General features: G+C 42.9%; 1 protein-coding gene and 2 long non-coding RNA genes across 5 annotated transcripts in view; 1 reads left to right on the top strand and 2 right to left on the bottom strand.

Annotated features, from left to right (window-relative positions):
• Positions 1-14,478, bottom strand: part of LOC124311595 — a 61,207-nt gene that overhangs the window by 23,528 nt on the left and 23,201 nt on the right. The gene's annotated exons all lie outside the window — the stretch shown is intronic.
• LOC124310878 (abnormal cell migration protein 10-like) overlaps positions 716-14,478 on the top strand; it is a 30,076-nt gene continuing 16,313 nt past the window's right edge. For 2 of the 3 annotated variants that reach the window (XM_046774994.1, XM_046774991.1), the window contains exons 1-2: positions 716-1,011; positions 10,140-10,376. In XM_046774994.1, the coding sequence (XP_046630950.1) occupies positions 10,206-10,376 (171 nt within the window). In that variant the 5' untranslated portion in view covers positions 716-1,011; positions 10,140-10,205. Of the gene's footprint in view, positions 1,012-5,573; positions 5,599-10,139; positions 10,377-14,478 lie in introns of those variants that run through there. The other variant, XM_046774993.1, reaches the window with a different exon arrangement.
• Positions 10,407-10,803, bottom strand: LOC124311761. The gene is made up of 2 exons (XR_006910211.1): positions 10,581-10,803; positions 10,407-10,478 (listed from the first exon to the last, which is right to left on the bottom strand). It is a non-coding gene; the product is annotated as an uncharacterized LOC124311761 (long non-coding RNA).

Raw genomic sequence — 14,478 nt, 5'->3', positions numbered from 1 at the left:
CGATAGATGGCGATTCAATCCTGCATTGAAATATTTTCGAAATACATTTTTTTTAATGCCATTTGATTGCAGTGTTTTTAATGTCATTAATATTTAACAGAACGAACCAGCAACGAACCCTTTGTAATGTGCGGATTACGAGTTGTCTGTCATTAGCGTTAGTATATTTACTTTAACCATTAGCTGTTTATCATTACCCTTTTTAGATTTTTGACGGGAAATGTGGCGAACGCTATGGCGAGTCACACTGTTCTGCCGGCTGGAATCAGCACTGCAGTTATTCGGTCGGTCGATGGTGGGCTATAATTCTTACGTCACCTTTAATGTGGGTTCTGCTTCTTTATAACGATACCGGTGAATTATTTACCTTTGAAGTTTCCTTGTGTGCGCTCTCAGCTCGTCGCTGTTAAATATTATAGTAGCTTCACATGTTGAGTGCACGCGTGTCTACGTGTGTGTGTTTTGCATAACGCAACGATCTCCACATTTATTATACAACACAACAAATAACACTGTATCAAAGTCTAGTTGAATGATTGTCGAGGAAGAAAAAGTTTTCATCCCATTACAATGGTTTTTCCTCGTTGAATTTTCCTATCTGCTTAATGTAGTTTTAAAATCGACCGGTAGATGGCGCTAGAGACTCTGGCGTCTGAAACGCTTAGAAAAATTTGGGGGAGGGTGATGAAGCGGTGCTTCAGTGTTGCCAGCCAGCATTAGCCATCCTGCAATGGCCGCGTAAAGGTGACGGAACGTCGAGTGTTGGGCAAAGTCCTAGCTGTTTTTGTTATCTTGTTTATTATCGAAAATCGACCTCGTTTGGACTGCAATTGTGATTGCCGAAGGATTTCCCAACCGTTTTATCAGCTCACGTCTAATTGAAGCTCATGGAAGGGCCGAACCTCGTCATTTACGTTTAATTTGCTGGCAGTTGTCCATGATCGTTGTGGATTTCGGGCGCGTGTGTGTCGTCTGCTGCTTTTTCTTCTCACACATCTCGCGGGCTAAAAGGTAAGAAGAAAAAGTCTTGTTTACAACTATTTTGTACCGTCACATTCTTTTCAAGACGAAGATTTTGTTCTGCCGTATTTGTGTGTGTGTGTGTGTTGAATGGCTCTTTGATTCTAATTTCAAAGACCACGCTGCGGGAACCATTACTAGATTAGCCACGGTCTTTTTTCTTCAAAACTTTTTCTTTCAATACTATACGTGCTCAAACAGTCAGAGCTGTGGATAGTTTTTGAATAGAGAAATCCATTTATAACCATTTTGACGGCACCCTACACAATGCAAAACGTTTGATGGATTAGGACATTTTGAACTAGCCGTGTTAGCTCACATAATGACCCACCATTTTTTGGTTATGGAGACCCCGGGGTTTTGTGTGTGTGTGTGGAACCCTCCTAATGGTTTTAGTTGTGTGCACTAGCTGGACGACGAAAAAATCCCCCAAATGACTCTGACCTTATAGGCGTTTCGACATTTTTTTTCTTCTTAAGGTCCGTTAGGTTAGTACAAGGGAGTCACTCTGTAATCACTGGCGTTTGTCAATAAGGCTTGACCATTTGACCGGTTATTTATTATTCGAGTTAAAATCCTCCATCGTCTACAGTGTGTGGCCTGTCGGAGGCCGCACACTTTGCGTGTGCTGGACTGATGATGGCGCTGTCGCGTGCATTCACGGTCACCGAATCGCCACCCCAATAACAGAAAGAGAAAAGAAAAAGTTTGTTTTTAATCCTGAAAATGAAAAAGAGGTTCTACTACTCTCTCCCATCTGGAGTAGTAGTAGTACATGTCTCATCCATCAAGAAGGGCGAACTCATTACACTGAAGACGGTGGGTTCTGTGATCACGCTCCTGTGGCCAAAAGGCATTAGAAATCATTTCGTTGTCAGGTGATTCGATGAAAGCTACTACCAAACGCAAATGTGTTTATGTGGGGTTGATACCTTTTTTTGGTGTACTACACCAAGTTCAACGGCCGGTTTTTAAATATTTTTCTCTCTCTCTCGTGTTATGACGTTGGGATGTTCTCATGTAAAGGTTGACTGGCTGCTAACCGCAAAAGTCGACAACGGGAATTCCGACTAACAAGCGAAATTGGTCGTTTTTATTTGTCTACGACTCTGAACTTTTCCTGTTGGTTAGCAAAAGAAAAAAAACCCATCTTTTGTGTTTTTTTTAGAAGGAGATAATATGCGGTGGTAGATTGTGTGTGGCTGGGCACATTTTATTCCCCCAAATGATGTGGCCCCTGTGTGTCCAACGAGATTGGCTTTGATGTAGTTTTTATTTTTTCGGTAATCTTATCTCTTAGCTTGCAACATCCAACGTCAACAACAACATCAAAAGCCGTTATTTGTCTCACCCCGGCCTTTTATCAATGTTGCGCAAATCGACCCGAAACACAAAGGGACTTTTGAATATTCCCGCTGATAATGTCTCTCCCGCGTCTAGTGAATAAACGTACGACTCTTTTTTTCTTCTTCCCGGAGTTGGTCCAGGTTTTTTTTATTTTTTTGGGCGGCTCGTGCGCCTAGCCATTGCCTTTGCTGGCCTCTCTCTCGTTAGTGCGTCGCTTCCTAAATAAGCCGCCCGCCAGAACGCCGCCAGTCCACCTTTCGGCCAGTTCTTTATTTGGTATGCATGAAAGTGTACTGTGAAAAGAAGAGAAAAAGAAACGCACATCCTCGTCTCCGGGGTGCCGTTCTCCACAGTCTGAGTGGTTTTCCAGTTAAAAAAATCTTGTTGTATAGCCCAGGGATGTGCCTGGCCAGGCCATGCTGCTGCTGCTGCCTAAAGATCACCAGATTATGTCAATTCATTGCACTTGTATATTTTCGTTTTTTCTTCTACATGACGGAGCATTTTAGCTGCTATTTTCTATTTTATTTTATTTATTTTTTTAATTAAAATAAAAAATAGCAGCTTTTATGACCAAATCAAATCGATAAAGCGTATTGCCTTTGTTCCTGGGCTGGTGGGTGATCCGCGAAGTTGTACGTACGTACGTGAAAAAAGAAGTCGCGCAAGACATGGGAGAGAATTACCCACGATACCCATCGCAAAGCGCCAGCCAAAAAGTTTCCTGTCTCTGACCGCAGAGCTTATAATTTTCCCGTTCACTTCACACCGTGTTATTTTCTTTCCTGTAGCGAACCACTAGGAAGAGGAACCTTGATTCACATCATTTCTTAGTTCTCTATTTTATATTATATAGCTGCGGTGCTATCAGGCGTTACGCTGCTGCTGGAGCGGATTGGGCAGATGGTGAGCAACAACAACAGCATCGCGTGTTACTTCACACCAGAAAACTCCCAAACTAGTAAAAAAAAGGCTCTTTTTCGACTTAAAAAATAGTAGAAAAATATATAAAAAGAGGACGTTTGTTGTAGCGATCGATCCGAAACAGCTCTCGAGCCAGTCGCCACATCTTATACAATATACATAGTCAAAACTTTCAGAATTTGAATGCCAGAAAAAAAGTTAATCCGAAATCCTTTGGGCTTATTAAAGTTCACCTCGTTAATCCTCCTGCCTGTTTTCAACTGTGCAGCGTGAATGTTTTAATAATAACATATTCATAAGGTAAGAAGAAGAGCCCATGCTACTACTACTCGTTGATATGTGTTTTCCGTTTTTTACTGCCCTGGGAAAACCTTCGCCTCCTCTTGATACCACAAAGTTGCTCCGAGAGTCGTCTACATGCAAATGGGACTATGGTATAAGCCGTCGTAAATGAAGAGACGATCCTCTTTAGCACCTCGTTGTTGCCCGTCTTGGTCGGTCCGTTCACAGCACAGACACCCGTGAAAACTGTCTAAAAAGAAAACCCTCTCCTCCCGACTGCCCTATTGTTTGATCTATGCTGACGGGCCATTTTCTGTCCTCGGAGCAAAACACACTCACTCATTCGAGCCCTCGCCACTGTTATAGACACATCGCTATTTGCATAAGAACTGCTTTCTACTCTCATGCATCTCTCTTTTCTTTCTCTCTCGCTGCTGGTTGCATTCGGCGTCTGCTCTCAAAGTGTGAAAAATCCATTGGGGGGGTTGTTTGGTGTGTGTGTCGTGGTGTGCCCGGCGCTCGACCTTTTCCAGCATCGTCCATGTTATCACAAGTTTTTCTTTTACGACCACAAGACTCTGAACTCTGTCCATGTAATCATCTAAAGTAATCGCTTGGGTTAACCCTATTCTCTCTCCTTTTATACGAAATTTTTTCCTATTTTTCAATCAACTCGGGGGGGAGAGAAAACAAGAATGTTAAATGGTAGTCGATCAAATTCTCTCCCTTTTGTGTATTCTCTCTTTTTATTCTTTGGCGTCCCGTGTGTCTAGTAGAATATCGGGAAGACGGTATACTATATCTTGAGTGAAGATACCGTCGACCCAAGAAGAAAAGAAATAAAATAAAATCGATTTTTGGCCCCCTCCCCCTTGCTGCCAGCGTGAGTCATCCACAAGAAGAGGATGGGGGAGGATTACGAATGGAGTGGGTGTGTGTGTTAGGGAAGGACGACGGTCTTCCCAAATGTTGAGGATTTCGCCTAGTCGGCTATAGTCCCCCCCCCCCTTTTAAATTCTTCCATCTATAGATGTTGGTGGCTACATTCAATGGGTGGGTGGAGGAGTAGTAGTACCGTAAGAAGGGGTGGGGGGGGGGAGAACCTTTTGGGTGTGTCACCCCAAATCGATTGGATGATGAACCCGGGGAATCCAGCGGTGTGTGTGCCGTCGCCCGTCATTTTCCAACAACGTGCAACTCTGCTTCAAATATTTGAAGCAACTGCAGGCAAGCCAGTTGTGCACTGGCGTATCGATCTGATCTTATCCTGCCTAAAGAGCTGGTGTATACAAGGAATAGTAGTAGTAGGTAGTGCGTAGGTTTTCTCAACGGTCAGTTGGCTAACTCGATAAGCCGCTTACGTGCAAGTCGAACCAGCCAGTCTGTTTCACATGATAACTTACCTCCTTCTCAAAAGAAGAATCCGTACGGGCCCGTTCTCCGTGCACCAGACTGTGAATCCCACGAATCAAGCCATATTATACACATCGAACAACGACCCGTACAAGACACTTTCTTGTTTTTGTTTTTTCAAATATTCGTCACAAGGAATTAGCCGGCAAATGCTAGTCTCCTATTAGCATACATACATTACATGCTGCAGTACTACAGTTCAAATTGGCCAAAGTCTACCACTTCCTCGCCAACTGCATCCGTTAGTCGTGCGATTATCTGCCAGTCCAAACAACTACACTGGAAATGTTTCTCCCATTTTCTTTAGTAACTTTTATTTTATTTTTTTATCTAAGAAAATTATGTGTACTAATTGGGTGGGCTGAGAGGGGGGGTTTTTGCTCATATCATCCCGTTGTTAACCGGATGAGTGCCGTCAGTTGAAAAAAAAGTTTCCGCGCTGTCGCCTTCGTCTTAAAAGAAAAAAAGAGTTTGGAGACGACAGTGAGATGAAGGATGACTCACGCAGCGGGTGGGAGTTGGATCGATGAAATCGACGGTTGGTGATGGCCAGCAGAGCTTTCCGGACGGATAGGAACTAAGAAGAACGTAGGATTTTTCCCATTTTCCATGGTACAAAGATTTTTCTTTCCCCTCCGTTTTTTTTTCGAGATGATCGGCTATACGAGTCATTGACTTGCCAATCCGTTGACGCTCGTGCGCCGGTTCAGTGAATTATTCATAGGCGTTTGTTTAGAGAGAGGTACAACAGACACACAAAATAGTGAACCGTAGGAGGCCGTCTACTGGAACATGGACGACGTCGTAATGAAGAGGAATCGTTTCTGACAATCGAACGTTTTTCCTGCATTCTGATTCTTATTGATTGGTTTTTACGAGTTGTTCCTTTCATAGACTTTCTGTTTTATGGGCATCGTTACCCTGGGCTACTACTACTCCTACTCGTCCTTTTGTGTGTGTGTGTGTGTTTCTTTCTTTTGGTTCGATCCCCGAGATTCCAGCAGTGTGTCGAAACGTTGGCAAACTTGAGAGGCTATCGGCTCAAACCGTTTTTGGCCCAAGAGGAGCCAGGAAAAAACCATTTGATTCCCGAGTTGTCTGCACGGCTGCATCGCATCATTCCAACTATGTTGTGATAGTTACCACCTTTTGGGCCGCTCGTCCTGTCTTACCCTCCACATTTGAAGTCTTGTGTACAATGATTGACGACACTGTGAGTGCCTCCCATCGCTTCCCAACTTTCACTGCTGCGCAAAGGTCTCGCGAGAGAATGCTGCAGCCGACATACGAAAAAATACCGAAACGACTTGAGGGAATCTTGATACGGTCAGCAGCAGCAGCCGGCAACACCGGAAATCGGCGGCCAGATTAGACTATATAGGATATCTACAAAAGGTCAAATAGTCGAGTCTCTCGAGAGCCACACTGGAATTCTGGAGAAATTCAGAGGTCTACATCTCTCTTTGGAATACCTCAGAGCAATAGTTTCACTGTATTTGTCATACATTTTGACTATTTTTTTTTGGCTGCTGCTAAACGGGCCGACACCAAGCTCTATTTTCGAAATTTTAACGAGCCAAAGAGGGAGGAGATGCTTCCGGCGACACACTGCAGAGTCTCTCTGTTCGTCTAGATCCTACACCAGCCGAGTAAAAGTAATGAGCTAAACGAATGGTCTAGAGAAAGGGAGTGAAATTCAAATAGAGCGCCCGCAGCAGAGCCTGTTCTTCTTCTTCTTCTCCATTTTTTCCTTTGAAAAATAGATGCAGAGTAGTATAGTGAGTGTGATCGTCAGGTGAATAGAAAGTCTACGGAGACAACTCCCAGACACTCTGTATATTTTTTTTTGATTTTTGGATGTTTTTTATTCGCTGTGTGTTACGACGAGTTATCTGCTTTTAGACAACCTCTTTTGTTGAATTGGAATAGACGGCAACGTTGTAGCCATTTCTTCTTCTTTCCTTCTCTGAAAGAATAATGTGGTGCCCATCTCTTTTTCTCCCCCCAGCTCCATAATGAAAGAATAAATCTAAGCTGAGTTAGCTGACTTGGAATTTTCGAAATACTGCCTGTGCCGATGGATTAGTCGCTAGATTAAAGCCGAAACTGCAACCGGCAGCCATTTGAAACCGCTCGTTTGTTAAATTCGCAGTTGGTGCGTAAGACGATCTATAACTCACAACTCTTTTTTTTGCAGAAACATCCGGGAAGAAGCAAAGAAAAGAAAAAAATAACACTGTAACATTATTTATGATGAGAGACTTAAAAAAAAAATAATTTAAGTTTTATTTCTTTTCTAACCCAAAAAAAAAAACTTCTTTTTTTGGGGTTGCACATTTGAAAAATGGAGTTGCCCTTTTTGGAGTTTGGCTTTTTTTTTATTTTTTAAATATTTTTAAGTACGCGGGATATTTCACATGACGTCGGCTGCGCGCGCAGTGCTGACCGACTTGGGCATATAACCGTGGGAAGGCTGATTGTAGTCTATCCGTCATGTATGTAGTGCTGTCATTTGTAGGGTTGGTTGTTCACCTACTTTTATTTTTTTTAACCAACTCAGAGCGATGCATATGTATCTTGCGATATGATCGGCTTTTGTTTGTTAATGAGCTTCTTAGAATGCACCTCTGAGCTCTCTCTGGTCTGTTGCTGATTGGCATTTTTGTTTGCCTCTGGACCTCCCCCGTCTGGATTGTTTTGTTGCTTTTGTAATCCAAGGAAGAGGATCCTCGAGGCGTTGGAACAACAATTTGCCAACAGGCAGTTGATTGAACCCATATTTTCTCCCCGAAGGTCTTCTCTTGGTGAATTTCGGATGAGCCCACGACTGTACCGTTAACCAACGATGACGGATTTTTTGTGGCTGAAAATTCTAGTACGAAAACAAGACAAGCGAAAAAAAAAGAAAAGAAAAACAGCCGCTGCGAGCGGCAATGGATTGTGTATATCGATCCGGTTTCGTCGTCTTATAGAAAACGGGTTTTTTTTTGGTGAGAATGAGAGAGAGTTCTTTTTCTTTATCTGCTGGTCTCGACGCACACCATCCGATGTGGTGGTGGTGGCTGGTGCCACTCTCAAGCGCTCAAGGTTGGCTGGACGCATATTTTGTCAATATAAGGACTTGTGAGGTCAAACGAAATATACAAAAGGGCACCAACAAACCCAAAAGAGAAAAAAAGAAAAATAACTTATGGACTTGATCCTGCAATCAACGGCGTGTCGGAGATTTTTCATTTCCCTCCCATCGCCTTTTTCTTCTTCTTCTTCTTGTTGTTATTACATCTGTCTGCGGCTTTCATTTGTTATCCTTTTCCCACCGTCGGATTGGATTTTCTCCCCTGATCGGGACGATCAAAATGAGGACGCCAAGACAAAAGCGCCAAAAAGAGACAGTCGAACGGAAATGACCAGACAATGTAGACCGAAAACAAAATTCACAACACGAAACTTTCTCTCGTCGCTGGCCAGCCGCGGTAATTGAATCCTCGATTGTTAGTTGCTTTCTAAATGAATACATTGCCACCCGCAATGCACAGCTCTCTTTATATTGTCATGAGATTTTTTCTCTTTTTTTGTGTGTTTGGCCGCTATTCATTTTCCGAGTATTCTTTGAAGATATCCACTGATTGTCCGACGTAAAAGGAGGGTTCGTTTTCTCTCTTATTATGGCAAACAAGACATGTGGAGTCATAATGATAACAATCTTTTTTCCTTCTTCTTCATTGGAAAACAAAAATCTCGAGAGGGACAAATAACTTTGAGTCAATAGAAGATGGAAATGATTCTAGAAAACACGTGTCAGCTTTTATCTACGTCGTCGTCGTCGATTCGTTTTACCTTAATTTCCCTATACGTTTTTTTGGCCAGCCAATTAAATCGGTTCGACTGACGAAATAATACGCCAAAAAAGATAACCTGTTTTCTCATCTGTGCTGCGATGCGTCACCTATATTTATCATTCGGCACGTTATATACAAGACAACGCCAGTCTGCCAAGATGGAACGGAAGTCACGTCATCTGCGTGACGTCATATCTTTCGGCCAACGCCGGTCCTCCCCTCTCGCCTCGGTCGTTTATTACCGCCAACAATACAATAGCGTCGATTAGCCAACACCCCTGGCAACAACTTTTTTCTCTCTCTCTCTCCCCCTTCTCTTCCTATTCATCCATTTGTTACATCTCCACGAATTGAATAAGTGAATTGAGACGTGTGGTGTGTGTGTGTGTGGCATCGGGCGGAAATAATGGACCTCGCGTGATCCGCTCTTGCGTATCCCGTCCTCCACGCTCTTGTATAAAAGTGTTCCATTTTTATTATTTGCCTTGCATTATTCAGAACTCTTATTACCGAGTAAATAGCCATTGAACAGCGAGAGAGAGAGAAAAACCGGTTGGATACCTTTTATTTTATACTAACTAAACAAAAAAGTATAAGTGCGTAGCGTTTGTTTCCGGTGTTCCACCAGTCTGCCAAGTGGCTGACGTTTGTTATTTCTTTTTGTGTGTGTGCGCGCGCAAAAGTTGGGTTTTAACGATGTCTCCGGGGAATGTCGCTACCTGATGGTCCACAGGTTCAATGGTCTCTTCCTAGTCAAGTACACAGCACTCTCGTTATATTCCAGTCCAGCGGCAACGTCCATCTCAAACGGCCCATGTTTCTGACATCCAGCGTAGGAGGAGAGTCGAATCAACTTAATATTAGATTGAATAAGAAATCAATTAAGGCAACTTGGTGCGCTCCCAGAAAGTTGGAAGTAGAGAGAGAGAGTACGTCACGTGACGAGATGCCTTTCACGGTCTGTAATTGTCATTCTCAGAGTATAGGTGGTAGTACACGGAGAGGAAGTTTGGTTGTAATTAGTAATGACAAAGGACAGTGGAGGGGGGAATATCTAACTGGTATCCTCTGTCACTCTTGTTTTTTTTTTTCTTCTTCTGGTGACGATTTCCATATCGTGTTCAGCTCAGTTTCCGGATGGATTTCCACGACGCCCGCTCCATCAGACCGTGTCCATCTTTTGAGTTTTTTTTTGTTTTTGTAAAAAAAGCCGACACTTGTGATTTGCATTTTACAACAACGCCATTTGACATTCACACACAATGTGTTGTTTTAAAAACCTTTTTACTTACATTGTTTTTTTCTGTTTTAAAGAGTTTTACAGGTTTTTAAAGGATTTGGGTTTAATCCGCCAAGTCAAATCCGAATTTGAGGAGAACCATGTCGGATTTTTACGAAGAAGCTTGCTACCTGTCCAACAGTGAAGCCGAGCCGGATTCGGAAACGGAAGACTCTGTCGCTAAACCGGCGGCGGTTAAACCGGAACTGGTGTGGGATGATCCTCAAGCGCTGCTCAACACCTGGCTGGGAGAATTGGACAATTTGCATATGGTAAGTCATGACATGCTACCTGTTTTTTTCTTGTTGTTGTTGTTGTTGACTGGCTTCGGGCCTTATTTGGCATTAGTTTTGACTGGATTCCGTCACCGGGTGCTATGAATAATGAATTAGAAAAATTAAAAGAAAAAAAAGTAAAAAAAAAAATTCCGAACTGAAAATGCGAAAGAAAAAGAAATCAAAACGTCTTTCTTTTACCTTGGGCGCGCAAACAAACTATGCGGCCAATCTGCCGGTCATTAAAACATTCCAGCAGTCGCAGTCTTGCGTAAGGGATGGCGGCGGTGATCTTTTCAGTTGGGAATGCGATCCGGCGTCAATTTGATTTCAAAAAAAGAAAAATCCGGGACACCCCATTCTCTTTTTTCTTCTTTTTTTGGGAGTCTCGTTAAGTTTAACTTGTACGCACTACAATGTTTCTTGTCCTTTTTTTCCGACTGGAAATCAAAGTGCGGAGGGAGGAAAGGTCTGACATGTTTTACGACCTGAAACTATCCAGCTCGGAGCAAGACTCGCATTTGCTGGTGGTCCCTTTAATATAATCTTATCTCGTTTGGATCTGATACTTTTTTTTGAATTGCTTATTGATATGACGCATTCTCCGCCGTTGCTCTCCAATGGTGAACATTACCGAGATGGTCCGGCCGGAGCAGCAGGAGATTTTTCTGATTTTTCTCCCTCCCCACCCCTGTTTGCGGTCCGCGTTTTGTAACACAATGCGGATGTTAATGTATCCAGTGGCTGTTTCTCTTCCATCCTTCTTCTTGCCTCCCTTCCCGCACTTTTCCTGTTGTGTCTACATTTCTCTGTTGCTCCGGATGGGGAGGAGGAAGAAGAAGCTCGGCATACACGCAATAAATCTTCTTATACTTACCTACACACAACAGTGTATAGTGGGTGCAACTCTGAGATTGGAGGGAGGGGGAATGGAGGGGGGGGAGAAGAAGACGAATATTTCTATTTGGTGCTGCACACAGCTCTCATGGTGGCGTGAGAAAGACGCCATATACCCCCGTCTACACTTTGTCGTTTTCCATTTCGGGTTTATTCCATCTCTCGAGTTCGAGGGTTATTTGAACCAGCCAGCCAGTGGCAGAAGAAAAACCCAAGCCATCTTATAACTTGAGTGCCAGATCGTGTCATCTTACGACTGCAGTATTTTCTCTCTACACCACCGACAAGCATTTTTTGTCTTTTCTTTTCTTTTCGCGTCCTTCCTTCCATCCAAGCGCATCTCGAAACTTCCATTACTGATTTCATTTCGTTTGGTTTCCCCCCCCCCTTTTTGTTCAGTGCTTTTTACCTACATGTTAATGGCCTTAAAGGTGATTTAAGGTAATGATTTGTTGGCGGGACCATTTGGGGAGGAGGGCCTCCACCAATCGATCGATTGGTTTCACTGTCCGTCCGTCGATTACGTTGAATGGCTGATTTGGCCTATTGCCCGAAAGGATTTGACGTTTTAGTGCCCCACTGGAATGATTGTATTATATCTATCCAAGTTGTTGTTATAAGAGGAGCATGTTAGATTTGTGTCTGGCAGGGATTTTGTACAAGCGTTTTACGCGGCAGCTCTATAAGATGATTGCGCCGCCCTTGCAAGTGGAGGGACTCTCTCTGCGATGGAGGGGAGGAGTCTCAAGCTGGGCAAAAGATAACCTTTTGTAAAAACGAGCCAGAGACTCAGAGAGAGAATAGGGAAAGAAGTTTTGGATGCGGACAGAAAAGGGAGGAGGAAAGTTAAAGGGAGAGAGATGGTTGCCGGTGCCGAGTTGTCGAGGAATTCGAGCGATGCTGATGGAAATTCATCGCTCTTTTTCAGTATATAGTAGTAGAAAGGCGCCTCTCTCTCTTTCTCTTTATTTATTTTTGCCCATTTCAAGAGCAGCATATGATTGCTGCTTGTACTTGTCGCGCCAGATTTCGTCATCTAGACCCGTGGCCCGTGCGCCGCACCGGAATTCCCCAAGTTATAGGACGATGCCATTTCAACAAAACACTCCCACACGGATTCTTGGGCTGGCTGGCTGGCGTGTGGGTGTAAAACAGCGATTCTTTGACGTAATGCTTTACTGCACGCTAAACAACAAAAATTGTTCAGCCTCTTTTTCGTCCCAAGGATTGATGGACGAGGACCTCCGCCCTAGCCAGCCAGCCAGAGAGTAGTGGTACTGGTACCGGATCCTTTACGTGAATCATCCATCGTCTCGTTTGTCGGTTGTTTTTGTTTTTACCCTCCCTTTTTTACGCCGATTCGTGTGTGTACAGGCGAGCGTTGCCAAGTTCTGTTTTTCTATTTCAACAACAAAACAAAACAAAACAAGAGGAAAAGTTAACGAGAAAAAATGGGAATTCGGTGTCAATCGGATTGGGTGAGCGCCGTTTCGGACGCCCAGTTGTTTGACGATTTATTTGAGCTTGTTTTGTCACGAGAGCTTCCGGAGCCCCCCCATTCGTTGTTGTTTTCGTGATGCACCGTAACCTCGATTTCGGATACATGTATAGTCACTGTCAGTGTGTGTGTGGTTTCCGTTTTTTTTCTTCTTGGCGCTTGACAATCGGGAAAAAAAGGAAGAAAGAAAGAAAAAGGATTTGTTGTTATCTTGCCAGTTATTTTATATTTTTTGTTCAACGGAGGATTCATTCCACATTGAAAAGGTGTTTGCCATCCAATTATTGTGAGTGGAGTGCCGACGTGTGTTGTAGGCATTGTTTTCTTCTTCTTCTTCCACCCCTCCGAATTGAACTGCAGCGCCGCGGGATTCATCCCAAACATGGCCAGCAACGCATTCCCTCTTTTGTTTTTTTTTCTTGATTTTTATTCGGTTGTTGTTGTTGTTTTCTTCTTTCCGAAAAAAACAACCGAAATGTCTGCGTTACCTTGACGCTCGACCTGGCACCAAATGACATAGCAGGTACGAAAAAATGTACATAAAACTACGTGCCGAGTTTTACTAATGTCCTTTCACTCAGACAATGCCGAGCTGCCATGCCTGTATTAAGTCGAAGAATTGAAAGTCGTTTAGACCTCTTTCTCTTGAATATACATCAGACACTGATGAAGGGGGGTGAATGTATTGGATGACCCAACACTTGAAATCGATTACATTTAGACGAATGGAACTTTTTTATTTTTCCGATAGTGGGGGGATAAACGAAAAAGGAGGAATTTGAAATGAAAGGGGCTGGGTTTCTTTTTCTTCCAATGTGTTTTGGTTTCACAAAAAAATACCAGGGCGGAGTCGTCGTAACACCCATTTTCTCATCGCTGTGTCGTCATGACGGATTACGACGGATGAAATCTAATGACTGATGGAAGTCTAATGTCTATAAGAAACATTCAGTCAAGGAACTCTCTCGGGTTCGTGCCACATTCAAAGTCCGGTTCCGTTATCGTATTTTATTAACAGACACGTTCTTCGGCTAGCCGATGAGATCATTGCGACCATTTTTCAGCCTCTGTGAACACCTCGTGAAAAGAAAAAAACATCGCCCCTAGTTGCGCAATTCTAACTGTCGCTTTTGAATAATTAATTTTTTTTATCAGTGATGAAAAAATAAAAAAAAATAATTAATGATTTTCTAGTTCAAAAATATGAAAGAGAGGCTTTTCGGTTGTCTGGTTCGTCGAGATAACGAATAATATGTAGACAATATGACACCATCCGATGACGTCGGCGGCCTCATTCGAATATTATATTGACTTTTTTTTTGTTGTTATCTTTCGTTTCAAATGTCAGAACAAAAAAAGACTTGTGTGTCCAGTCATGAACCGGTCCGAAATTTTTATTTTTTTGGCTTGGCTATTGTCGGGAGGGTCTCATCAGCAGGATGCAGCTTTGCTTAAACGGCTCTTTTAACCGTTAGATGGCATCGTTGCTTTTTCTGGCTTTATTTTTGAAAATTATCGCTATTTTGATATTTTGATATGATATCTTTTTATATATAAGAAGACGGATGGAGCGAAAGAAAAGAAAAACAAACCCAAAGTCGTTGTCTTCATCAGTTGAGTACAAGTGACACATGACAAGAAGATGAAAGACCTAGATATAAAACTTTTTGTTTTTTCTTTCTTTTTTGTTTGAATACGTAATCG

Source organism: Daphnia pulicaria, chromosome 8, assembly GCF_021234035.1.
Source record: "Daphnia pulicaria isolate SC F1-1A chromosome 8, SC_F0-13Bv2, whole genome shotgun sequence".
Lineage (NCBI taxonomy): Eukaryota > Metazoa > Arthropoda > Branchiopoda > Diplostraca > Daphniidae > Daphnia > Daphnia pulicaria.
This window is presented reverse-complemented; position numbering and strand designations above follow the sequence as displayed.